The 26,226-nt window shown below is 42.8% G+C and overlaps 1 protein-coding gene across 4 annotated transcripts in view; it reads left to right on the top strand.

Moving 5' to 3' along the window:
* LOC106610785 (AT-rich interactive domain-containing protein 1B) overlaps nucleotides 1-26,226 on the top strand; it is a 229,244-nt gene that overhangs the window by 176,818 nt on the left and 26,200 nt on the right. For 3 of the 4 annotated variants that reach the window (XM_014210359.2, XM_014210355.2, XM_014210353.2), the window contains 2 exons: nucleotides 13,991-14,137; nucleotides 21,822-21,940. In XM_014210359.2, coding sequence (XP_014065834.2) covers nucleotides 13,991-14,137; nucleotides 21,822-21,940 — 266 coding nt within the window. The remainder of the gene's footprint in view (nucleotides 1-13,990; nucleotides 14,138-21,821; nucleotides 21,941-26,226) is intronic. The other variant, XM_014210357.2, reaches the window with a different exon arrangement.

The raw sequence follows: 26,226 nt of genomic DNA, 5'->3' as shown, positions 1-26,226 counted from the left end.
GAGAATATGTCAATAGAAAGCCCATGGTAATAACCAGGTCCATCTAGAGTATGGCTGTGGTTATGGGTGGGCACAATAGCATGTTGGATAAAGTCCATAGAGAATGAAACAAAACACGTTTCATATTTAAATAATTAATAAATAGGCCTACAATAATAACAGTGAAAAAAAAACAAATGATTATAAAATACGAGAAAAGAAACAAAGGGGGAAAAAAATGCATCCTACCTGAATAGTGAGTTGCACCGCAGCCTGCATTTGGCCGTGCCAACATTCTGCTCATCTTTGTCCACTACAATATGACAACTTCTCAATATGGGGGACATTCCCCTGGTAGCAAGGCTCCAGACCAACATTTTCCTTTTCAGTTAGTGGCACCAGCCCATGATTTGGTCGCACAAATGTATTTTCAGGGCCTATCGTCTTCTAAAGTCATTTACAGTGTTTTATTAAAAGTGTTACAGACTACTGAGATGGTATTGAGGAAATGCGTTGTTTCATTTACATTTACGTCATTGCTTGTCCTATGTTTCATCATCTTGTGACGTGATTACACATTTTAATGTGCAACCTAATCTAGAGATTGTCATGCATTTTGGATAGACACTTATACTATTGTTTTTATATTTTACTGTCAAAATAGGGCTGGATTTGTATTAAAAAAAAATGTCAATAGAGATGAATTTGACTGCATCTTTATGTGCTCTAAGGTCACAGGCTGATTTATTTGGGGCTAATTCACCACCTGAGGAAGTGGAAACTCAAAACACATTAGCTAGATCATGAACTCTAAAGATAATACCCACTCGTAGTAGTCATGTACATTTCATGTAAAAAAAATAAAAAATAGCCTACCGTCCAATACTTTACTTACACTTTATTGAGTTTAATTCTACAGGTACAGTGCACATTCATCAATGTTTCAGGAAAAGTGCCAACCGCAGTCCCTGGGCAGGTTATGAAAAACGATTACAATAACAATACAGACAACATAGGACAAGCAACACCTAGCACGCAGACAGAGAATAGTACAAAAAAAATACATAAAAGCAACAAACAGTGTTTACACACCTCACAATATACATACATACATACATACAGTACAACAGATAACATGGAAAGCGGCAATACACAGCTAGGGATTATGTTCACAAGTCTGATTGGCCTTTAGCCATGTCTTTATGTGTTTTTGTGAAGGTGTGATAGGTGGTGCAGCTACGTGTGTCTGGTGGCAGTGTGTTCCAGACATGGGAAGCTCTCGCAGAGAAAGCAGATTATCTGAAAGTGCTTTTCCTTAAGGGAACTATACAGTCACCTCTCACGGCAGATCTGGATCTGTTGCCGTGGGTTTGGCTTTTCTGTTTAACAAAAGTACTAAGTGGGGCAGAGTTAGGCCATTTAGGATCTTGAAGACAAATGAAATCAAAATCAAATCAAACTTTATTCGTCACATGCGCCGAATACAACATGTGCAGACCTTACCGTGAAATGCTTACTTACGAGCCCTTAACCAACAGTGCAGGACAAGACAAGGAGCTTATGCTTTCTGAGGATGTAACAGTGATGATGTTTATTGGGCTTTCTATCAAGCACTTTGAGAGCCTGTTTGTACAGTAGACAGAGTGAATTGGTTTTAATGTTGTACGGCAAGCTTGGTCCCAACTAGTCAAGCAGTATGTTAAGTGAGGGAGTATCTAGCATTGAAGTACAGCTTTGCTGCCTTTATAGTCAAACAATTTTATATGTATTGGAAATTAGCTAGGTTGAATTTGGTTATTTGAGTTACCTTTTTAACCTGCTTTTTAAAAGAGAGGTTGGAATCAAATATGGTACTTAAAATCGGATACCACCTGGAGCTTGTCCTCTGATACATAGATATCTGCCTCAGTAGCGTCATTGCTCGCTCTGACACACTGGGTTCTGCCTCTGAGGTATGATTTCATCCATCTCAAGGCATCTGGGGAAAAGTTGAACTTGGGCAGTTTTAGTGATGAGAACCTCATGGTCAACAGTATCAAAGGCTTTCCTCAGGTCTAGAAACACAGCCCCAACAACATCCCCTTTGTCCATTTCTGTGGTGTGGTTCGCTCTTAAGCCAAACTGCATGGGTTGTGAAGGGGCTTGTTGTTGAGGTGGACAATCAGTTGTTCTGCTACACACTTTTCAGTAACCTTCGACACAACAGGTAGTATACTAATGGGCCTGTAGTTACTCACGTCAGCAGGGTCACCTGATTTAAAGATGGGTGTTATTATGGCTGACTTCCAGACCCTTGGAAACACCCTCTGACCAATAGATGTGTTGGTGACCTTAGTAATGGGGCCAGTGAGTGACTCTTTGTAGTTGTTGAAGGTAGAGTCCAGCCCAAACACATCTTTGAGTTGAACGCTGTTGCTATTTTGCCTGCATCCTGTGTTAAACTGCCATTCACATTGATTTCTAGTCTTTTTGCAGTGTTACTATGGACTGAATTTCCCTTAGCTTCACAATTATGTTGCTAAAAAAAGTTGGCCTTGGCCTGTCTGATTTCTTTCATCACCTTCTTTCTCAACATGGTAAAACCTATGTCTGTCATGCTCTAATTTGGACTTCCGCGTTGTTTTTAGGTCATGGTCTTGTTCTTTCATCAGTTTCCAGATTCTCTATTTAGCCAAGGAAGAGTGCTCTTTTGGCCAGGTTTGGATTTGGTTTTCTTTAGGAAGTCATTTATTGTAGTCTGGATTGTGGATAGAAACATCTGACTGTCAGCTTCCACGTTTGTATAGGACAGAAGATCATTCCAGTTAATTCCCTTAAATCATTTAATTCAGCCTTAGGTATCCTGAGCTGATCAGGTTTTCTAACAGTAGAGAGGTTAAACCTGTTCAGTAGAGAGGTTAAACCTGTTCAGTAGAGAGGTTAAACCTGTTCAGTAGAGAGGTTAAACCTGTTCATTAGAGAGGTTAAACCTGTTCAGTAGAGAGGTTAAACCTGTTCAGTAGAGAGGTTAAACCTGTTCAGTAGAGAGGTTAAACATGTTCTTGGAAATCTTTCTGGCTATGAGTGTCAGATTATGGTTAGACAGCCCAGTAATCATACTGAATGATTGTCACTCTCGCTGGTTTATTACTGAACACCAGATTAATCTGTGTTTTAGAAGAAAAAGTCATACCGGGTGGCCATTTAACTATCTGTGTAAGGTCAAAGGTATTAGTGATCCATTTGAGGATTTTCATAATTAATGTTGAAATCTCCCATTAAGATGACCTCTATCCCAAAATCACATTCCCTAAGCATGTTATTAAACTGATAAAAAACACTCTTAAGGGTGGAAGGTGGTCTGTACACTCCAATAAGTTTAAAATATATTTGGGGGGACAGTTTAACGTTTGGCCAATATATTCTAGTTCGTTATCACGTGACCAATCAATTTGTTTACATCGGATATGTTCTTTAATTTAAATCATCGTTGTAGCCAGGCTAGGGCTGTTGCGGTGACCATATTACCACCACGGGTCATGAGTCATGACCGCAGTAAAATTCCATGTCCATCTCCTGTAATGCACACTGAATTAAAATAATGCACTCTGGACATGCGTTAGTAGTACCCAATTCGCTAACGACCATCAGGTCCTAATGGCCTGCTACTCAGGGTTCTATTGTCCCTCCATCAGGTCCTAATGGCCTGCTACTCAGGGCTCTGTTGTCCCTCCATCAGGTCCTAATGGTCTGGTATTCAGGGCTCTATTGTTCCTCCATCAGGTCCTAATGGTCTGGTATTCAGGGCTCTATTGTTCCTCTATCAGGTTCTAATGGTCTGGTATTCAGGGCTCTATTGTTCCTCCATCAGGTCCTAATGGCCTGCTACTCAGGGTTCTGTTGTCCCTCCATCAGGTCCTAATGGCCTGCTACTCAGGGCTCTATTGTTCCTCCATCAGGTCCTAATGGTCTGGTATTCAGGGATTTATTGTTCCTCCATCAGGTTCTAATGGTCTGGTACTCAGGGCTCTATTGTTCCTCCATCAGGTTCTAATGGTCTGGTATTCAGGGATCTATTGTTCCTCCATCAGGTTCTAATGGTCTGGTATTCAGGGCTCTATTGTTCCTCCATCAGGTTCAAGTGGTCTGGTACTCAGGGCTCTATTGTTCCTCCATCAGGTTCTAATGGTTTGGTACTCAGGGCTCTATTGTTCCTCCATCAGGTTCTAATGGTCTGGTATTCAGGGCTCTATTGTTCCTCCATCAGGTTCTAATGGTCTGGTATTCAGGGCTCTATTGTTCCTCCATCAGGTTCTAATGGCCTGGTACTCAGGGCTCTATTGTTCCTCCATCAGGTTCTAATGGTCTGGTACTCAGGGCTCTATTGTTCCTCCATCAGGTTCTGATGGTCTGGTATTCAGGGCTCTATTGTTCCTCCATCAGGTTCTGATGGTCTGGTACTCAGGGCTCTATTGTTCCTCCATCAGGTTCTGATGGTCTGGTATTCAGGGCTCTATTGTTCTTCTAACTACTCTGGCGTCAATGCAAATAAAATCTAAAATCACATCACACACTTCTCATCAAAACAGTAGGCCTATCTTACTTTTAAAACTCACCTCACTGTGATGATCAATTTTAAGAAAAATTCTTATGTCTTTAGTACACAATTGGTCTAGCCTATGCTCCAAAATTAAACAAATTCTAGTAATTGTCTTTTTGGCTGAGGCAGTTGGTGTTTTTGAGTTGTTCCTGTGGGCGCCCAATGGAACACACATCGTGTTGACGACGACCATAGTTGGCACGCTGAATATGGATCTCACCCCGATCACATAGTAGTTGGGAATCAGAGCCTTCACATACGATGCTGCTTATTGTTTTGTGCTGTTGGACACAGGAGTATTTGGTGTCCAGGTACTTGTAAGTCCCAACACAGTATGTATGTTATGCATACTGGGTGGACTGTTTACCTTATGCTATGCTCCAATCTTTCTACTCATAAGTCCGGGCCAGAATGTATAGGCCTAGGCAATACTATTGGTTCATTGATTGTGCAGGGTGGCTTATGGTTAGCCTACAATCATAGTGAATTTGTATTTTATTTTGAATAGCCTAGTAATAGGGCATTTTTTATATTTTCATAATTAATAGGCTGACTCATTACCTTTATTTTCAAAATATCTCACCACTGTGTGTCTTCATCTCCTCTTTCTCCTTCATTACTTTCTTGAAGAGAGGGTCTGTCAACATTTTAATATGTTTCGTTGTGAAAACATGTTACTTGGTTTCCAAAATGAAGCACTGGGTAGCTGCAGGAACAGGGTTGGAGAGCCCATGGCATACAGAGTTTGGGCGGAATATCACCTATTGCACAGTGAGAGTCAGGCATGCTTCTCAAACAGTTGATGCTTGGAGTGAAATAACCGGAGAGTAGCCAACCAGGCATGATTGAAAAAACAAACCGGCAGGAAAGCGGCCGCTATTTGCTATTCATACGGATGTCTTTTTTCCCCTGCCCCTGTTCCTGCCCATTTGATAATGGGCCATTCTAAATTGAAACTAATTTTACATATTAGTAAAGATAAGATTCAATTGAGAATACTCTGGAGTAGTGGAAACGCGTTCTCTGGAGTGATGAATCACACTTCACCATCTGGCAGTCCGACGAACAAATCTGGGATTGGCAGATGCCAGGAGAACGCTACCAGCCCGAATGCATAGTTCCAACTGTAAAGTTTGGTGGATGAGTAATAATGGTCTGGGGCTGTTTTTCGTGATTCGGGCTAGGCTCCTTAGTTCCAGTGAAGGGAAATCTTAACGCTATAGCAGACAATGACATTCTAGATGAGTCTGTGCTTCCAACTTTGTGGAAACAGTTTGGGGAAGGCCCTTTCCTGTTTCAGCATGACAGTGCCCCAGTGCATAAAGCGATGTCCATACAGAAATGGTTTGTCGAGATCGGTGTGGAAGAACTTGACTGGCCTGCACAGAGCCCTGACCTTAACCCCGTCGAACACCTTAGGGATGAATTGGAACGCTGACTGCGAGGCAGGCCTAACCGCCCAACATCAGTGCCCGACCTCACTAATGCTCTTGTGGCTGAATGGAAGCAAGTCCCCGCAGCAATGTTCCATCATCTAGTGGAAAGCATTCCCAGGATAGTGGAGGATGTTATAGCAGCAAAGGGGGGACCAACTCCATTATAATACCCATGATTTTGAAATTCGACGAGCAGGTGTCCAGTCCACATACTTTTGGTTATGTAGTGTAGCTTAGTAGTTTTCGATAGGTGTTGGAGGAATTCTGTTTGTTTCTTCCAAGCGATTCAGACGAGTAGGGAGCAAGGTAGACTTGGCCATTATTCAGGACATCGAGGTATGATATTTACTGCCCACTCCCCCCACCCTTTCGATCCATATGCAATCACAATGGCCAATGCGCATTCCGCGTTTCGTATCTCAAAGCCATATCAAATATTTTTGTAGTTGCTATTGAGCTCATAAGTGAGAGTTGAGCAATAAAAAGTATACCTACAGAAAGATGAGAACATCCTATCTCCATCTGTGACAACAGGACAGCTGTGTTTTCCCAGCAATTGGATTTAAAAATGTTATACAATCAGAAGACTTTTCTTTCTCCCTGAGCATTTTTTCCACCGGGAAAGAAAGAGAGAGTAGCTCGCTCGACACAGCAGCAGGCCCCAGCCTAACAGGTACAGGGGCAGGCAAGCGGACACTTTTATTACAGGATTCATGAAGATAATGTACTTTAATGTTTGGCCAAATCATGGTTTTAGCCTTCTAAAAAATAGCACGTTTTTAGTTTGGTGAATGAATGTGCAGCCCGCACCGATGCAACCAATACATACAGCCAAGTCAAAGGGTTGCAAAATGTGATGAAATGGTCGCAGTCTGGAGCCCTGCCTTGTAGGCTTTTCACCATATGCATAACTTTTGTTTTACTTCAATTAAAAAGGCCTCCATCTTCGCAATCAACAGTAGCCTGGACCAAGGGAATTTTTACTAGGAAGTCGGAAGCTGAAGTCGGAAGTTGAAGTCGGAAGTTTACATACACCTTAGCCAAATACATTTAAACTCAGTTTTTCACAATTCCTGACATTTAATCCTAGTAAAAAGTCCCTGTCTTAGGTCAGTTAGGATCACCACTTTATTTTAAGAATGTGAAATGTCAGAATAATAGTAGAGAGAATGATTTATTTCAGCTTTTATTTCTTTCATCTTATTCCCAGTGGGTCAGAAGTTACATACACTCAATTAGTAATTGGTAGCATTGCCTTTAAAATGTTTAACTTGGGTCAAACGTTTCAGGTAGACAAGCCTTGCAAGCCTCCCCCTTTTTCCTCCAAACATAACGATGGTCATTATGGCCAAACAGTTCCATTTTTGTTTCATCAGACCAGAGGACATTTCTTCAAAAAGTACATTCTTTGTCCCCATGTGCAGTTGTAAACCGTAGTCTGGCTTTTTTATGGCGGTTTTGGAGCAGTGGCTTCTTCCTTGCTGAGCGGCCTTTCAGGTTATGTCGATACAGGACTCGTTTTACTGTGGATATAGATACTTTTGTACCCGTTTCCTCCAGCATCTTCACAAGGTTCTTTGTTGTTGTTCTGGGATTGATTTGCACTTTTCGCACCAAAGTACGTTAATCTCTAGGAGACAGAACGCGTCTCCTTCCTGAGCGGTATGACGGCTGCGTGGTCTCATGGTGTTTATACTTGCGTATTATTGTTTGTACAGATGAACGTGGTACCTTCAGGCATTTGGAAATTACTCCCAAGGATGAACCAGACGTGGAGGTTTTTCCTGAGGTCTTGGCTGATTTCTTTTGATTTTCCCATGATGTCAAGCAAAGAGGCAGTGAGTTTGAAGGTAGTCCTTGAAATACATCCACAGGTATACCTCCAATTGACTCTTATGATGTCACTTAGCCTATCAGAAGCTTCTAAAGCCATGACATCATTTTCTGGAATTTTCCAAGCTGTTTAAAGACACAGTCAACTTAGTGTATGTAAACTTCTGACCCACTGGAATTGTCATATAGTGAATTCTAAGTGAAATAATCTGTCTGTAAACAACTATTGGAAAAATGGCTTGTGTCATCCACAAAGTAGATGTCCTAACCGACTTGCCAAAACTATAGTTTGTTAACAAGAGTGGTTGAAAAACAAGTTTTAATGACTCCAACCTAAGTGTATGTAAACTTCTGACTTCAACTGTATATACTGTATTCTATACTATTCTACTGTATCTTAGTCCGTTCCGCTCTGACATCGCTTGTCCATGTGTATATAGTCTTAATTAATTCCTACTTAGATTTGTGTGTATTGGGTATATGTTGTGTGTATTGTTAGATATTACTTGTTAGATATTACTGCACTATTGGAGCTAGAAATACAAGCATTTCGCTACACCCGCAGTAACATATGCTAATCACATGTATGTGACCAATACAATTTGATTGGATTTGATGTATACCTATTTTTATTCCCAAATCTTTATTATTGTCTCACACTTCATCTGGAATAAAAAAAAATGAAGGATCTGCAAGCTGTTCCTGCAAAGGCCTAACCCCTTAGTGGGCATGGCCCTACCTAATTTCCAGTTCTATTATTGGGCTGCCAACTTCTGTGTAATTCAGTACTGGATCCGTGCAGATACCCCACATATCATTCCAGCATGGTTGAAGATATAATCTTCCTCATGTATGCCATCCTCACTGGCTGCTTTGGCACATTCCCCTATTCATTCTGCTACTTCAAGTTATTTTAGTAAAAATCACTTTCAAGATCTGGAACCAGTTTAGACGTCACTTTGGTTTGCAAACCTATTCATTAAGGGCCCCTCTACTCCATCCATCCCTATTAGATGGAACCTTCTCCATGTGCTTCAGCCTTGGCATCAAATCATTCGATGATTTGTATATTGGCGGCACGTTTGCATCGTTCCAACAACTCTCAACTAAATTCCACCTTCCGAATAGTAATTTATTTAGAAGTGTGCAGCTTTGTCCATGACATGACCTCTCAATTCCCCACTCTTCCTGTTGGCCCTCCCACTGATGCATTTGTCACACCATCCCCAACAGTAAAAGGTATTATTTCTTATAGCTATGATCAAATGTATTCTCTTCACAATCCTTCATTCGCAGCTATTAAAACTTTATGGGAACAGGATCTAGGTGATGAGTTTACTGATGATACAGTTGAAGTCGGAAGTTTACATTAGCCAAGTAAATTTAAATTCAGTTTTTCACAATTCCTGACATTTAATACAAGTAAAAATTCCCTGTCTTAGGTCAGTTAGGATCACCACTTTATTTTAAGAATGTGAAATGTCAGAATAATAGTAGAGAATGATTTATTTCAGCTTTTATTTCTTTCATCACATTCACAGTGGGTCAGAAGTTTACACACACTCAATTAGTGTTTGGTAGCATTGCCTTTAAAATGTTTAACTTGGGTCAAACGTTTCAGGTAGACATCCACAAGCTTCCCTCAATAAGTTGGGTGAATTTTGTCCCATTCCTCCTGACAGAGCTGGTGTAACTGAGTCAGGTTTGTAGGCCTCCTTGCTCGCACACGCTTTTTCAGTTCTGCCCACAAATTTTCTATAGGATTCAGGTCAGAGCTTTGTGATGGCCACTCCAATACCTTGACTTTGTTGTCCTTAAGCCATTTTGCCACAACTTTGGAAGTATGCTTGGGGTCATTGTCCATTTGGAAGACCCATTTGCGACCAAGCTTTAACTTCCTGACTGATGTCTTGAGATGTTGCTTCAATATGTCCATATAATTTTCCTACCTCATCATGCCATCTATTTTGTGAAGTGTTAATAAGAAATTTGTGGAGTGGTTGAAAAACAAGTTTTAATGGCTCCAACGTAAGTGTATGTAAACTTCCGACTTCAACTGTACATGGGAAGGTATTATGTACCGTGTCCACTCCTCTCCTATTTGTGCCAAACATGTTTTAATCTAATGCAAAATCCTACACCGCCCTCACTGGACTAAACTCAGGCTTAGATCTATCCTGATGTCGACCCTGTTTGCGACAGGTGTTGGCAAGCTCCTGCCTCATTAATACATATGTTTTGGTCCTGCTCTTCTCTACATAACTATTGGTCTGCCATCTTTGATACAATATCTAAAGTATTACAAGTGCTTTTTGCTCCTACTGCCATAACATCATTATTTGGGGAAATACCTGAGACAATCTGGACCCTCTCTTTCTAAAATGATCTGCCGCAATTGTTGCAACCCCTATTACTAGCCTGTTCAACCTCTCTTTCGTATCGTCTGAGATCCCTAAATATTGGAAAGCTGCCGCAGTCATCCCCCTCTTCAAATGGGGAGACACTCTAGACCAAAACTGTTACAGACCCATATCTATCCTACCCTGCCTTTCTAAAGTCTTCGAAAGCCAAGTTAACAAACAGCTCACCAACCATTTCGAATCCCACCGTACCTTCTCCGCTATGCAATCTGGTTTCTGAGCTGGTCATGGGTGCACCTCAGCCACGCTCAAGGTCCTAAACAATATCATAACCGCCATCAATAAAAGACAGTACTGTGCAGCCGTCTTCATTGACCTGGCCAAGGCTTTCGACTCTGTCAATCACCGCATTCTTATCGGCAGACTCAATAGCCTTGGTTTTTCAAATGACTGCCTCGCCTGATTCACCAACTACTTCTCAGATAGAGTTCAGTGTGTCAAATCGGAGGGCCTGTTGTCCGGACCTCTGGCAGTCTCTATGGGGGTGCCACAGGGTTCAATTCCCGGGCCGACTCTCTTCTCTCTATATATCAATGATTTCGCTCTTGCTACTGGTGATTCTCTGATCCACCTCTACACAGACGACACCATTCTGTATACTTCTGGCCCTTCTTTGGACACTGTGTTAACAAACCTCCCAACGAGCTTCAATGCCATACAACACTCCTTCCGTGGCCTCCAACTGCTCTTAAATGCTAGTAAAACTAAATGCATGCTTTTCAACCGATCGCTGCCTGCATCCGCCCGCCCGCCTGACTAGCATCGCTACTCTGGACGGTTCTGACTTAGAATATGTGGACAACTACAAATACCTAGGTGTCTGGTTAGACTGTAAACTCTCATTCCAGACTCACATTAAGCATCTCCAATCCAAAATTAAATCTAGAATCGGCTTCCTATTTCGCAACAAAGCCTCCTTCACTCATGCTGCTAAACATAGTCAGTTTTACGAGGGTATCTTACCGATCCTTGACTTCGGCGATGTCATTTACAAAATAGCCTCCAACACTCTACTCAGCAAATTGGATGTAGTCTATCACAGTGTCATCCGTTTTGTCACCAAAGCCCCATATACTACCCACTACTGCGACCTGTATGCTCTCGTTGGCTGGCCCTCGCTTCATATTCCTCGCCAAACCCACTGGCTCCAGGTCATCTATAAGTCTTTGCTAGGTAAAGCCCCGCCTTATTGCAGCTCACTGGTCACCATAGCAACACCCACCCGTAGCACGCGCTCCAGCAGGTATATTTCAATGGTCATCCCCAAAGCCAACACCTCCTTTCCTTCTAGTTCTCTGCTGCCAATGACTGGAACGAATTGCAAAAATCACTGAAGCTGGAGACTTATATCTCCCTCACTAACTTTAAGCATCAGCTTACCGATCACTGCACCTGTACACAGCCCATCTGTAAATAGCCCATCCAACTACCTCATCCCCATATTGTTATTTATTTTTTCCTCTTTTGCACCCCAGTATCCCTACTTGCACATCATCATCTTCACATCTATCACTCCAGTGTTAATTGCTAAATTGTTATTATTTCGCCACTATGGCCTATTTGTTGCCTTACCTCCCTAATCTTACTACATTTGCACACACTGTATATAGATTTTTCTATTGTGTTATTGACTGTACGTTTGTTTATCCCATGTGTAACGCTGTGTTGTTGTTTGTGTCGCACTGCTTTGCTTTATCTTGGCCAGGTCGCAGTTGTAAATGAGAACTTGTTCGCAACTGGTCTACCTGGTTAAATAAACGTGAAATAAAAAAATATATAAAAAAAATACTATAACACTACCAAAATACACATCTGACTTTGTAGCCTTTGTGAGTTTGTTGGCAAGAGGGTTGATTTTACTTCTGTGGAAGTCGCCCTCTCCTCCCTCTCATTTTTTGTGGATTGAAGATGTCTTACACTTTAGTAAATTGGAGAAGATAAAATATACCCTACTAGGGTTTTTCTGCCAATTCTACCGAATGTGGCAACCTTTCTTTACCTATATAGAGACACTGCAATTTCCCTCTACTCTACAGTAAACTGCCTACCTAAGCTTTGTATTTAATTGATCTACCTTTGTGAGTGTTTAATATTAGCCTGTCTTATTATTATAATTCTTCTATTCGTTTTGAAGACTAGCCATGTTTTATTTTTTTGTGCACTTTTTTGTTTCTAATGTATGTTTTGTTTTGAAAGTATTACTTAAGTATTTTATATTTTTATATGGGCGTATACATTTCTACCTCATTCAAAAAGCATGTTCCTATGGTATATCGAATGTATAAAACCACGAGTGCAATGTACTGTACTTCAAACATTGTTTACTATAACTGTGTAAGAAAATACCAATAAAAAGTTACAAAAAAATAAATAATAATAAGTATCTCGGTCTCAATGCGATGGAGATGATGGCAAGGGATGAAAGTTGTCCTTGATCCGGTTTTGACCAGATGCTGTTGTGGCTGGTATAATGAGGACCAGCTGCATTAACTTTGTCACCTCTGGGATTTGTCTCGTACCATTTGTGAACTGTACAATCCAACAAGATCAGCATTAAGTTTAACGAATACTTGGCATATTTTGACAGGTTCTCGTTTGCTGGTGTCAAACTTTTGTGACATTGTTTAGATTTTTTTCCAGTCCACTAAGCCAAGGAAATTAAGTTCACCAAAGTGCTCAAACCTGGCTCTCATCTGAACATTGTTATTGTCCAGAATGTTGTAGTAAATTCGCCCCGTTTACGACGAGTTTCGCTTTCTGCCAGGCCCAGTTCATTGCATTTCTGCTCGATTCGCTCATAGAAACTATCAAAGTCTTGTCGCTGCAGAAACTCATATCCATCACTTTGTTCTGCAGAACACGGAAGTGCACGTCAGTTTAATTGAAAATTCCTACAGTAGGAGCATGTTTAGTATTAATTAGCTAGGGCTTTCAAAATCTTACGGTTCTCTTTTACCTTGGCATTGTGCATGCTGATGTTCAAGCTCCGTTGTTCATTCAATGCCAGATCTATCCGTGAGCTGCCAAATGTCTTAAGAGCTATCTGGCTTTGGATGTGACACCGATTTCACATGCTTGTTGAGTGCTATATGCAGTAACTGTCTCTTGTCCACACGCTGTCGCTGGTGGAGAACAGCAGGCGGGAAGCAGTAGAGTTGGCTGCTAGCAGCGCAGCCACAGAGCCAGTCTTTCCGTTGATAACAATCAGATTGAAATGATCGTGTTATTTTCTGTCCCTTCCTTTGATGTAGGTTCCTAAGCTCAGGTGTTGGTCTTCCATTCCTTATCACCCCCTGTTAAGCTAGAAAATCAACTTTAAAAACTGTTTCCGATGCAATATGTTAGCCATTCTGATCAGCTTACTTTAACTAGTTGTAAAATGAACGTAACAGCCAAAAGGCGGCTGATGACGTATGACGTCCACAGGCAGGAGCGAGCCCGGCCTATCCTCCTGCCTATCCCATTACTTTTTTCACTCCAATACGCATTCACATGTATTATTTGAGTGCAATAATGAATGGGACATATTGACCCATGAAAGACAGCGAAGCTCTCTGCCTGCCTTTCGGCGTCCGTTAGCTGGCAGTATATGGTAGAAACACGCATGCGCAAGTCATGTCAATATATATTGTTTATTTATTTTCACAGGGTAGGCACTGACCACACGTCACTGTAGTGTTCCCTGGGTTGACTTAATGCCGTTTGTTTAGCACTTTCCCTCAAACTCTTGTTTCCCTCTGCAGTAGACCTCCCTATGTGAGGTCCCCAGCCCTCCACACCTCTTCTGGACCCAGTCCCCTGCCCCCTGTCCCCACCACACCCACCCCTCCTCCTCCTCCTCTCCAACCTCCACACCCCAACTACAGCACCCCTCATTCTCAGCAACACGGGTAGGTCAACCAAGCACCATCTCCAAACCACTAACCCTAACCTGTTACTGTTCAGCCTGAAAATGTGCTCATTTGATGCTCATTATGGGTGATATTGCACCTACCTGACACCTAAACTAATCTGGCCAAAGATAGCATCACTGGCTGAAATTGCTTATGAGGGATTTCACTGGCTGCTAACTGCTAACCTGTGTTTAGCTTTCTGTTGCCAACTCTTGCTAAATTTGCATGGCTCTCTGAACTCCCTTTCAACCCCCAAGCAATATGTTGTTTTGTGCAAATCTGGTGGTTTCAACCCTCTTGACATTCATGATGTTTAGTTTGTTCAGAGGCCAGCCATACCGTTTTGATGACCACCACAGTGCACCATTCATCCCGTGGTGGGATATCAGAACTCTAAATAGAACTATAGACAACGGCCTGCCAGTTTCAGTTGAATCTCGACATCGCCCGTAAGTAATATCACAAAAAAAAAAAAAAGAGTTCCCTTATGTGGCTTTCTTTTGAGAGTGAAACTGAGAGAGTCAGCATCATCCCCCCCAAGCGTGTTAATAATGACAAATGAATCCCTCTCCATGTTGAATTTGTTAACATGCATTTCTCTGTGGAGAGAGCGCCCACCATGGTCGATGGTGATGCATCATGGGGCCGGTTGGCATTTGGAGAATCCTGTGTGTGTCTGCGTCGGTTGACACTGTGATTAATGGTCAGGGGAGCGCTGCAGACAGACTATGTAAATGCTGAAGGAGCCATTAACAGACATCTTCACTGTCAATAACAAGTGGCACAACATGATGCATACTGCTGGGGCAAATCCCAAAGCCTGTCAATCTCCACTGTCATTCTACCAGACACCCAGACATAGGCCCACGGTGGGGGAGGCTGGCGGGGGAGGGCGGGAGGCATTGTCTTTGCCTACCTGACTCTCTTAACCACTCCACCACAGTTTTTCTGTCATCCTCACCTGTCCCCTCTTTCAGCACAGTTACCCACTCTCTCGCTCTCCCTCCCTCCCTCAGCCCTGTCCTCTTTCTTTCTCATCACCCTCTCATCCAGGCCTTCAGAAATGGTCTCTTCCAGTTGCTCTCCTAGTCCATAATATAGCATGCATACAGTTGAAGTCGGAAGTTTACATACACTTAGGTTGGAGTCATTAAAACTCGTTTTTCAACCACTCCAGAAATGTCTTGTTAAACAAACTATAGTTTTGGCAAGTCGGTTCAGACATCTACTTTGTGCATGACACAAGTCATTTTTCCAACAATCGTTTACAGACAGATTATTTCACAATTCCAGTGGGTCAGAAGTTTACATACACTAAGTTGACTGTGCCTTTAAACAGCTTGGAAAATTCCAGAAAATGATATCATGGCTTTAGAAGCTTCTGATAGGCTAATTGACATTATTTGAGTCAATTGGAGGTGTTCCTGTGGATGTATTTCAAGGCCTACCTTCAAACTCAGTGCCTCTTTGCTTGACATCATAGGAAATCTAAAGAAATCAGCCAAGACCTCAGAAAAAAGAATTGTAGACCTCCACAAGTTTGGTTCATCCTTGGGAGCAATTTCCAAATGTCTGAAGGTACCACGTTCATCTGTACAAACAATAGTACGCAAGTATAGACACCATGGGACCACGCAGCTGTCATACCGCTCAGGAAGGAGACGCGTTCTGTCTCCTAGAGATGAACGTACTTTGGTGCAAAAAGTGCAAATCAATCCCAAAACAACAGCAAAGGACCTTGTGAAGATGCTGGAGGAAACAGGTACAAAAGTATCTATATCCACAGTAAAAAGAGTCCTGTATCGACATAACCTGAAAGGCCGCTCAGCAAGGAAGAAGCCACTGCTCCAAAACCGCCATAAAAAAGCCAGACTACGGTTTGCAACTGCACATGGGGACAAAGATCATACCTTTTGGAGAAATGTCCTCTGGCCTGATGAAACAAAAATAGAACTGTTTGGCCATAATGACAATTGTTATGTTTGGAGGAAAAAGGGGGAGGCTTGCAAGCCGAAAAACACCATCCCATCCATGAAGCACGGGGGTGGCAGCATCATGTTGTGGGGGTGCTTTGCTACAGGAGGGACTGGTGCACTTCACAAAATAGATGGCATCATGAGGGAGGAAAATTATGTGGATATATTGAAGCAACATCTCAACACATCAGTCAGGATGTTAAAGCTTGGTCGCAAATGGGTCTTCCAAATGGACAATGACCCCAAGCATACTTCCAAAGTTGTGGCAAAAGGGCTTAAGGACAACAAAGTCAAGGTATTGGAGTGGCCATCACAAAGCTCTGAAATCAAACCTATAGAAAATGTGTGGGCAGAACTGAAAAAGTGTGTGCGAGCAAGGAGGCCTACAAACCTGACTCAGTTACACCAGCTCTGTCAGGAGGAATGGCCCAAAATTCACCCAACTTGTTGTGGGAAGCTTGTAGAAGTCTACCCGAAACGTTTGACCCAAGTTAAACAATTTAAAGGCAATGCTACCAAATACTAATTGAGTGTATGTAAACTGCTGACCCACTGGGAATGTGATGAAAGAAATAATAGCTTAAATAAATCATTCTCTCTACTATTATTCTGACATTTCACATTCTTAAAATAAAGTGGTGATCCTAACTGACCTAAGACAGGGGATTTTTACTCGGATTAAATGTCAGGAATTGTGAAAAACTGAATTTAAATGTACTTGGCTAATCTGTATGTAAACTTCCGACTTCAACTGTACTTACACACATGCTGTGAATACTAGGTCCCCCTCCATAGAATGGCACTGTATGCAAATACTTTGTGTCTCTCAGTCTGTCCCTAGATGTGGAGATGGTCGGCAGGTAGCCTAGTGGTTAGAGCGTTGGCCTAGTAACCGAAAGGTTGCTAGATTGAATCCCGGAGCTGACAAGGTAAAAAAATATGTCATTCTGCCCCTGAACAAGGCAATTAACCCACTGTTCCTAGGCTGTCATTGAAAATATGAATTTCTTATTAACTGACTTGCCTAATTAAATAAAGGTATACAAAAAAAAAATGGTCTGAGGCTGGCTGAGAATGCAATTAGTGCTGTCTGATGGAAACACAGAGGGAAGGAGAGAGTGTGTGTGTGTGTGTGTGTGTGTTAGAGGGCAGCTCTACTGACTCTTCCAGCTGACTTTGAGGAGGCAGAGAGCTGACAGCCCCCTGCTCTGCGGCTGCACGTGCATGGTGTTGCCATGGAGAAAGCAGGAAGGGAAGGCAGGGGGACTGATTTAGGAGGATTGTGGACCTCCCCCCCACATCTCCTATTGTTTATCTCTGTTTCTCAACCCTTGTTCTGTTTTGTTCTCGTCCTCTGAACAGCTGAGGAAGATTAAGGAGAAATTGGAGCGAGCTGAAGGCTCTGAAACACTGTGTTTAGTGTTTACTCTTTTATAGTCCTGATTCTGATCTGAGAGCAGCATTGTGAAACATTTAAACCTCTTGTTGTCTGTCTGAAAACAAGCGGCCAACAGCCTGAACCTTGTCCCTGGGCTCGACTACTCTAGATTCATTACGCAGAGTGAAAAGAATGCGGAACGAGCAGAGCAAGGCCACTATGATATCCTGTGGCTGGAGGGGGATCTGTGATTACATCTAGATAAGTGTGATGGGGATGCTAGCTAGTGTTTTCCCCAGTCCTCAGAGATGTTCCCTTAAGTGCTTTGAATTATACATGATTTCCCATTTTCATGATCAAATCACCAAAACACCCACATTTGGTCTGATTGGCTGACATTTAGAACAATATTATGTTTGTATCTTAAAGACTGTAAACTTGCTGTCAGTAATGTAAGTCTATCAAAGGCACTTGGGTTTGAATCGGGTTATGTTGAGGTTTTAAGTTGAGATGATACTATTGCACGGCTTGTGACTTGGTTTGGATCAATGATCGGAAATAGGAGTAAAGTGTCTTGGGTGAACACTGGTGTTGGGATTTGGAGAACAGAACCGGAGAGTAGTATTAGGAAGCTAGGTGTTGTCCTGGCTCTGTTGGCTGAAGACAGAAAGTATTTTTTCAAATGACTTTGGTAGCTGTCCCTGGAGCTACAGAAACACGGCTTGTGGAAAATAAGCACTTAGAGAAAAGCATGCTTAAAAGAAAAATAAATTAAAGGAAATGGAAAGAGAGAAAGCAAGAGAGAAGAGCGCTTAGGGGTAAATCCTCGCCAAATAATTCATTTCTGACCTCCTTAGTAAGTAAATTTACTAAATAAATAAGAGCTGCTTGAATGTCAAGAATGCATTGCTGTTGCCGGCAGCGTTGTGGCTCACAGGCAGCCTTGGCATCAGCTCCAGCTAGGCTTTAATAAATGGCTTCTCTCCCTTCAGAACTGTTTGATGTAAAGGGGGAGGGGGGCTTTTCTCAGGATTTAATATGTTAAAAGGCTGTCCTTTCATTCATTGTTTTATTTTTGATTCTGTTTGGGTTGAGTCAGGTAGGCAGGCGCTAGCTGAGCTGGCTGCTTGGAATGGAGCTGTGGCTGAGAGGGAGCTGCCTTGAGAGCAGATTGTGCCCATATATAATTCATATTGTTCATACCCTCCCACTGACTACACCATGCAGACCCCTCTCTCTCTCTCTCTTTCTCTCTCTCCCTCCCTCTCTCTCTCGCTCACTTTCGCTCGCTTTCTCCCTCTCACCAGGCAGGGTTGATGGAGGGTGGTGGGGCTGGGTAATGATAGGGTCTGGATGGTGGCAGTACTTTAGTACCCCTATTTTCTCCTGCCACACTGAATTCACTCCCTGTTGTAACAGTGAGTGTTTGCAGTGGACAGGCAGGAAGGGGACTTTGACACTGGCACTGTAGTGCTGGTCTGGCATGGAGCTGTCTGTGTGACTGCAGCTGGCTGTCTGGCACCCGGTAACCATGGCAGCCCTTGGCAACGGCCCTCTCTCCCTTTCTCTCCCCAGCCGTGCTCAGAGACAGGCCTCCTCAGATGTCCTTCACACATGTGGGCAGAATACTAAGGACAGACAGCAGAGTTCCATGCAGGGGGATGAGGGGAGACAGAGAGACAGGCAGGCAGGGAGGGCGACACGACTGGGACTGGGACTGACTACAGGGCTAGTCATTTAAATAGAACAGTGATTACTAATCTGTTTATCTGCTGAAGTGATTCAAAGCACATATTATTTCCCTCAGAATATTTAAAGAGGCTCTAAATGTGGCTAACACCTCATGAGAGCATTACTCATAATGGTTTGCGCTAGTAGTAATGCTCTAGTGTTTTCTGCCTTTCTTGTTTCTGGGCTAAAACTAAATCCACATTTTATGGTTTATTTTATTAGTTTTTCCTGACTTCATCTGGCCACATTCATGCTACAACTTGCTGGCTCACAGATTCATTTGAAAGCAGTGTCAAATCAGCAGTATCGTTTTGAGAAGCAGAGCACAACAAAGCAGCTGTGTTCTCCCACACAACACAACACAACACAACACAACACAACACAACACAACACAACACAACACAACACAACGAGAGAGAGAGAGAGATCGAAAACAATAGAGGGTGGGGCTGGGTTTGATCCTTCTCATTTAGAGGCGCTCAGATTCCCCTCAACCGTCCCCTAGCTCAGCTAGCTCAGCTCACGATACAATGACTACTGGATGGTACAGCCTGTGCTGTGAGCTGGAAATACGCCCCCCCCCCCCACAGTCTCACACTCCCTCTCTCTTCACTATCTTTTCCTCTCTCTGCTCTCTCATCTCTCTATTTATCCTCTCCCTCTTGTTTTTCTCCTTTTTCGCTTTCTCCCACTCCCCTCTTGCTGCGTTTCCCCTCTCTTTCCCTCTCCATCCTTCCGTCTCTCCCTCCCTTTCTGCTTTCCCCTTTCCCCTTTTCCTCTGCGGCAACAGGTTTTTTTTTTTCCCCCAGCGAAGGTGCCCGAGAGCAAGATAAATGTGCTGTGCCTTTTTTGATAGCAGCACATGCATACATTAAGTGTGATTAAACGGCCTGCGTTCCCTCCATCAACTGTTTCCTAATGGGCTTTTTTTATTACATGAATTTGTAATAATGGACTAGCCTCACAGTCAAACTCCACTTTCTTGTTGTTGTTGATGTTTTTTTATTCCATTATTCTCGTCAGCACTGGCGCTGGGATTTTTTTTATTTTTATGTGGGGCGATGTAGGGTGTAGATGCAGTAGGGAGAAATAGCACTTTACGGAACTGAAACGATATACTCCGACACGACGTGGCAATGTCACCATGTTAGCTACCGATTGTGTTGAACTCTTTGAAGTAACAGAAAGCACCCAACGATACCACGTTATTTCCTTGGAAATACGCAGCAAATCCCAAACAGTACTGTCAAATAAAGTGCTGCCAAGAAAACAGGCAGGATTTGATTGATATCAGTGTATGTTGTTGTCTGTGAGCCATGGTTTTTCCTGTGAGCCAGGGCCCATAGAGGGATTACATATGTATCATCACACATGCTCTATGACTAATTACATCTGTGAGATGAGATTATTGGGAGGTTTATCAAACCCATCCCTCCTCATCCCTCCTTCTGCCTGGTTAGTCACTGTCACACATCCAATACATTGTTGTCCTCCTCTGCTTGGGGAAGTTCAGCTGACTGACTGACACAAATCCCATTGAGTGTTTATTTTTATTTTTTTGTCCTTGTGATCACAGTGTTGAGATGAATGTAGGATGTAGGATTGCCCTCCAGACAGATATGCAAGGGTTGTACTATGACCTTGTCAGTGTGGCATTTTAACACAAAGCTGACCCCACTACTGCTACTACTACTACTACTACTACTACTACTGTCAACCCTTTACTCCATGTTCCTTAAATACCCTTTCTAGTCTGCTCTACTCTCTCTCCACTTCAAGGAAATGATCCACCACAGATGAGGGGATCTTCTGTACTCCTACCTCTCTCTCTCTCACTCCCCCCTCTGCCACTTCTCTCACTCTCCTTTTCCTGTTCTCTCGTTATCCTAGGGATTATTTGGACCAGCAGGAAGTAGAGATGGTCCAACTGCTATCCATCCTGGTGCGCTGTCTGTTGAGTTGGTACAGGGCTGATACAGAGCTAGCATTGTACAGGGTACAGGGTATGGAGCAGTGACGGTGACCGTCTGTCTGCTGTGTGTGACGCTGGTTCAGCAGGTTGCTGATAAGCCCTCTGATGTCCTCCCAACACGCCGTGATGCGACGAGGCACGGAGAAAGAACGGGATTGATTTCAGCCGTCGCCATAGCAACAAATAACATGATCCTTTCCAGAAGCACACCTTAATTAGTTAAATTATGACTTTGTGGGGAGAGGAGGGAGGGAGGGAAGAGGGCTGAGGAGAGGAGTGGTGGGGGATTTGCAAGGGATGAGAGGAAGGATAGGAGGATGAAACAGCTTTCTATTCGGCTGTTACTCACACACACACTTGCTTTTAAAGAGAGATTTGGTTTTTTTTCTAGGAAATGTGCCCATACATTTTCAGGATGATGGTTTATACAGTACTGAAACGTATGGGCATATCCTCTGACTGGCATGGCCTTATAGCTTTGCAATAGAGGCAGAAAGACTAATCTATTACAGAGTATTTTCTACTACCATTTCAAAAGCCAACTAATTGCTCTCCACACCGAGGATCTGGGCCCAGTCTTTCCTCTCTAACCAGCTCTTGTCTCTCTCTCTCTCTGTGTCCCAGACAGGGCAACTACCTAGGCCCTGGCATAAACCAGATGGTGCCCCCCATCAACCAGTCACAGGGCAACAACTCAGGCATGGGCACGCCACAGGGTCCACCCTACAATATGCCACCCTCAGGTAAGACCTGGACAGGCCAACAAGGTACCCAACAGCAACCAAAGTAGTGAACAATTGTCTAAAATGGTTGTGAGATTAAGTTGAGTCTTCTATAGCCTTCAGTTTGACAGACTTCCAACAACAAATCAAATCAAATGTTATGTATCACATGCGTCGAATACAACTGGTGTAGACTTTACATTTAAATGCTTGCTGACAAACCTTTTACCAATGATGCAGAGTAAAAAAAGAATATAAAAACAATAAAAATAAATATATACAGTACCAGTCAAAAGTTTGGACACACCTACTCATTCAAGGGTAATAGTGAAGAATAATAGTGAACATCAAAACTATGAAATAACACATATGATATCATGTATTAACCAAAAACGATTGTTCAAGTTAGCCATCCTTTGGCTTGATGACAGCTTTGTACACTCTTGGCATTTTCTCAACCAGCTTCATGATGTGGTCACCTTGAATGCAGGTGTGCCTTGTTAAAAGTTCATTGTGGAATTTCTTTCCTTCTTAATGCGTTTGAGCCAATCAGTTGTGTTGTGACAAGGTGGGGGCGGTATACTATGGCAAGAACAGCTCCGTCATTACTTTAAGACATGAAGGTCAGTCAATGTGGAAAATTTCAAGAACTTTGAACGTTTCTTCAAGTGCAGTCGCAAAAACCATCAAGCGCTATGATGAAACTGGCTCTCATGAGGACCACCACAGGAAAGACCCAGAGTTACCTCTGCTGCAGAGGATAAGTGCATTAGAGTTACCAGCCTCAGAAATTGCAGCCCAAATAAATGGTTCACAGAGTTCAAGTAACAGACACATCTCAACATCAACTGTTCAGAGGAAACTGCGTGAATCAGGCCTTCATGGTCGAATTGTTGCAAAGAAACCACTACTAAAGGACACCAATAAGAAGAGACTTGCTTGTGCCAAGAAACACATGCAATGGACATTAGACCAGTGAGTCAAAATGTGAGATTTTTGGTTCCAACCGCCGTGTCTTTGTGAGATGCAGAGTAGGTGAACGGATGATCTTCGCATGTGAGGTTCCCACCATGAAGCATGGAGGAGGAGGTGTGATGATGTGGGAGTGTTTTGCTGGTGACACTGTCTGTGATTTATTTATAATTCAAGGCACACTTAACCAGCAAGGCTACAGCTTTCTGCAGCGATATGCCGTCCCATCTGGTTTGCGCTTATTATTTGTTTTTCAACAGGACAATGACCCAACACACTTCCAGGCTGTGTAAGGGCTATTTGACCAAGAAGGAGAGTTATGGAGTGGCTCCCGACTGACACAGCGGTCTAAGGCACTGCATTGCAGTGCTAGAGGCATCACTACAGACCCTGGTTCGATACCGGGCTGTATCACAACCGGCCGTGATCAGGAGTCCCATAGGGCGGGCACATAATTGGCCCAGCGTCGTCTGGGTTCAGGAAGGGTTTGGCCAGGGTAGGTCGTCATTGTAAATGAGAATTTGTTCTTAACTAACTTGCCTAGTTAAATAAAGGTTAAATAAAAAAAATATACTGTGCCTTCGGAAAGTATTGAGACCCCTTGACTTTTTCCATATTTTGTTACGTTACAGCCTTATTCTAAAATGGATTAAAGAAAAAAAACGCAGCAATCTACACACAATACCCCATAATGACACAACGAAAACAGGTTTTTAGACATTTTTGCAAATGTATTAAAAATATAAAACACATACAGTGGGGGATCCTCCTGTGTAGTTCTGGGTCAAATACTTATTTCCCTCATTAAAATACAAATCATTTTATAACATTTTTGACATGCGTTTTTCTGGATTTTTTTGTTGTTATTCTGTCTCTCACTGTTCAAATAAACCTACCATTAAAATTATAGACTGATCATTTCTTTGTATGTGAGCAACCGTACAAAATCAGCAGGGGATCAAATACTTTTTCCCCTCACTGTACCTTATTTACATCGGTATTCAGACCCATTGCTATAAGACACGAAGTTGAGCTCAGGTGTATCCTGTTTCCATTGATCATCCTTGAGATGTTTCTACAACTTCATTGGAGTCCACCTGTGGTAAATTCAATTGATTGGACATAATTTGGAAAGGCACACACCTGTCTATATAAGGTCCCACAGTTGTCAGAGCAAAAACCAAGCCATGAGGTCAAAGGAATAATCCGTAGAGCCCCAAGTCAGAGTTGTGTCGAGGCACAGATCTGGGGAAAGGTACCAAAAACATTCTGCAGTATTGAAGGCCTACATCATTCTTAAATGGAATAAGTTTGGAACCACCCAGACTCTTCCTAGAGCTGGCCACCCGGCCAAACTGAGCAATTGGGGGAGAAGGGCCTTGGTCAGGGAGGTGAACAAGAACCCGATGGTCACTCTGACAGAGCTCTAGGGTTCCTCTGTGGAGATGGAAGAACCTTCCAGAAGGACAACCATCTCTGCAGCACTCCTCAGTAAAAGGCACATGACAGCCCACTTGGAGTTTGCCAAAGGGAACCTAAAGACTCTCAGACCATGAGAAGCAAAATTCTCTGATCTGATGAAAATATTGAACTCTTTGGCCTGAATGCCAAGCGCCACATTTGGAAGAAACCTGGCACCATCCCTACGATGAAGCATTGTGGTGAAAGAATCATGCTGTGGGGATGTTTTTCATCGACAGGGACTGGGAGACTAGTCAGGATCGAGGGGAAGATGAACGGAGCAAAGTACAGAGAGACCCTTGATGAAAACCTGCTCCAGAGCGCTCAGGACCTCAGACTGGGGGTGAAGGTTCTTCCAACAGGACAACGACCCTAAGCACACAGCCAAGACAACACAGGAGTGGCTTCAGGGCAGGTCTCTGAATGTACTTGAGTGACCCAGCCAGAGCCCGGACTTGAACTTGATCTAACATCTCTGGAGAGACCTCAAAGTAGATGTGCAGTGAATCTCCCCATCCAACCTGACAGAGTTCGAGAGGATCTGCAGAGAAGTATGGGAGTAACTCCCCAAATACAGGTGCGCCAAGCTTGTAGCGTCATACCCAAGAAGACTCGAGGCTGTAATCGCTGCCAAAGGTGCTTTAACAAAGTACTGAGTAAAGAGCCTGAATACTTCTGTAAATGTGATATTTCTGTATTGTTATTTGTTAACAGAGCGAGTTACTGTTCTGAAGATGGTTATTTTCATGCAGACAGCTCTGTTCTGTTATTTTTCTTGTTCCGTTGGCCCTCCTGAGAACAGATTAATGCAGTGCGCCCCTTTCTCCTGCTCTCTCTTGCCCTTCACCCCTCCACATTGTGCTAAACACACCTCGGAGAATGCAAGGCTCTATATGAAAAGAGCTTTCTGCTCAGCCTTACAAAACTAAATATCAGGCTGCATGACATTTGGAAGACTTCAAATGAATTAGAGTGCCAAGGTTCTTAAAAACTCATCTCAGCTGCCCCTGGGGTTGGTAAAAAGCTATTAGTTTCACATAGTGCTGAGCGCCGAGCTGAGAAGTGAAATAAAGGGACAAACCTTGGGACTCTTGGCATGAAGGGACACTTTCTTCTCAATAGGAAAATGCTTATTCAGTCCACACTCGGAAAGTAGTCTTCAAGATACTATTCATTTCTACCAAGAACTTTTGAAAGAAGTTACCTAAGAAATCGAAAATGTTAATACCATCTTTAAGTCTACCAGTTCATAAACATTGTAAGAGCAGAATTTATATTTGTGGTGCTGAAATACCTATTCAATGTTAGACAAAAGCGTAAGGTATATAGTCAGCAAGGCCGAGAGAGTGCAATGGTATTTCATTTAAAAGTTCATATTTTTCTCAAGCAATTCCTTCTTCATTTTTATTCGTTCATTCTGCCTTTATTCTTTTTGAGAAGAATCCCTGGAAGAGGACCTTGGCGATAGAAAGGATGTTTTCCATCTCCCCAGAGAGACAGACATTTTGATAATACTTTCTACATTATCCAGGACTGTTCTTTGGCTTCAGAACAGCTCATCATTTGGCTCTGTGTGCGCGTATTTCAGATACAAGATGTAGTACAATGGCTACAACGACTAATACCCCCATCAACTCCTTATGTACATGCTCTGTGAAGATTGCTCCTCATACACTAGGCCAGTGGTTCCCAAACTTCTTCAGTTACTGTCGCACCAACTGAATTTTGCTCTGCCCGGAGTACCCCTGAAGTACCCCCACATGTACATTTAACCAGTAGACCTATGGTCTCATCAGTCTTCTCAAGTACCCCCTGTGGATAGGCCAAGTACCCCCAGGTGTGAACATCCATTCATTATGCACTCATATGTTTCA

This window comes from Salmo salar, chromosome ssa09, assembly GCF_905237065.1.
Source record: "Salmo salar chromosome ssa09, Ssal_v3.1, whole genome shotgun sequence".
NCBI classification, from domain to species: domain Eukaryota; kingdom Metazoa; phylum Chordata; class Actinopteri; order Salmoniformes; family Salmonidae; genus Salmo; species Salmo salar.
The sequence above is the reverse complement of the archived record's forward strand: the minus strand, read 5'-3'. Positions and strand labels throughout refer to the sequence as shown.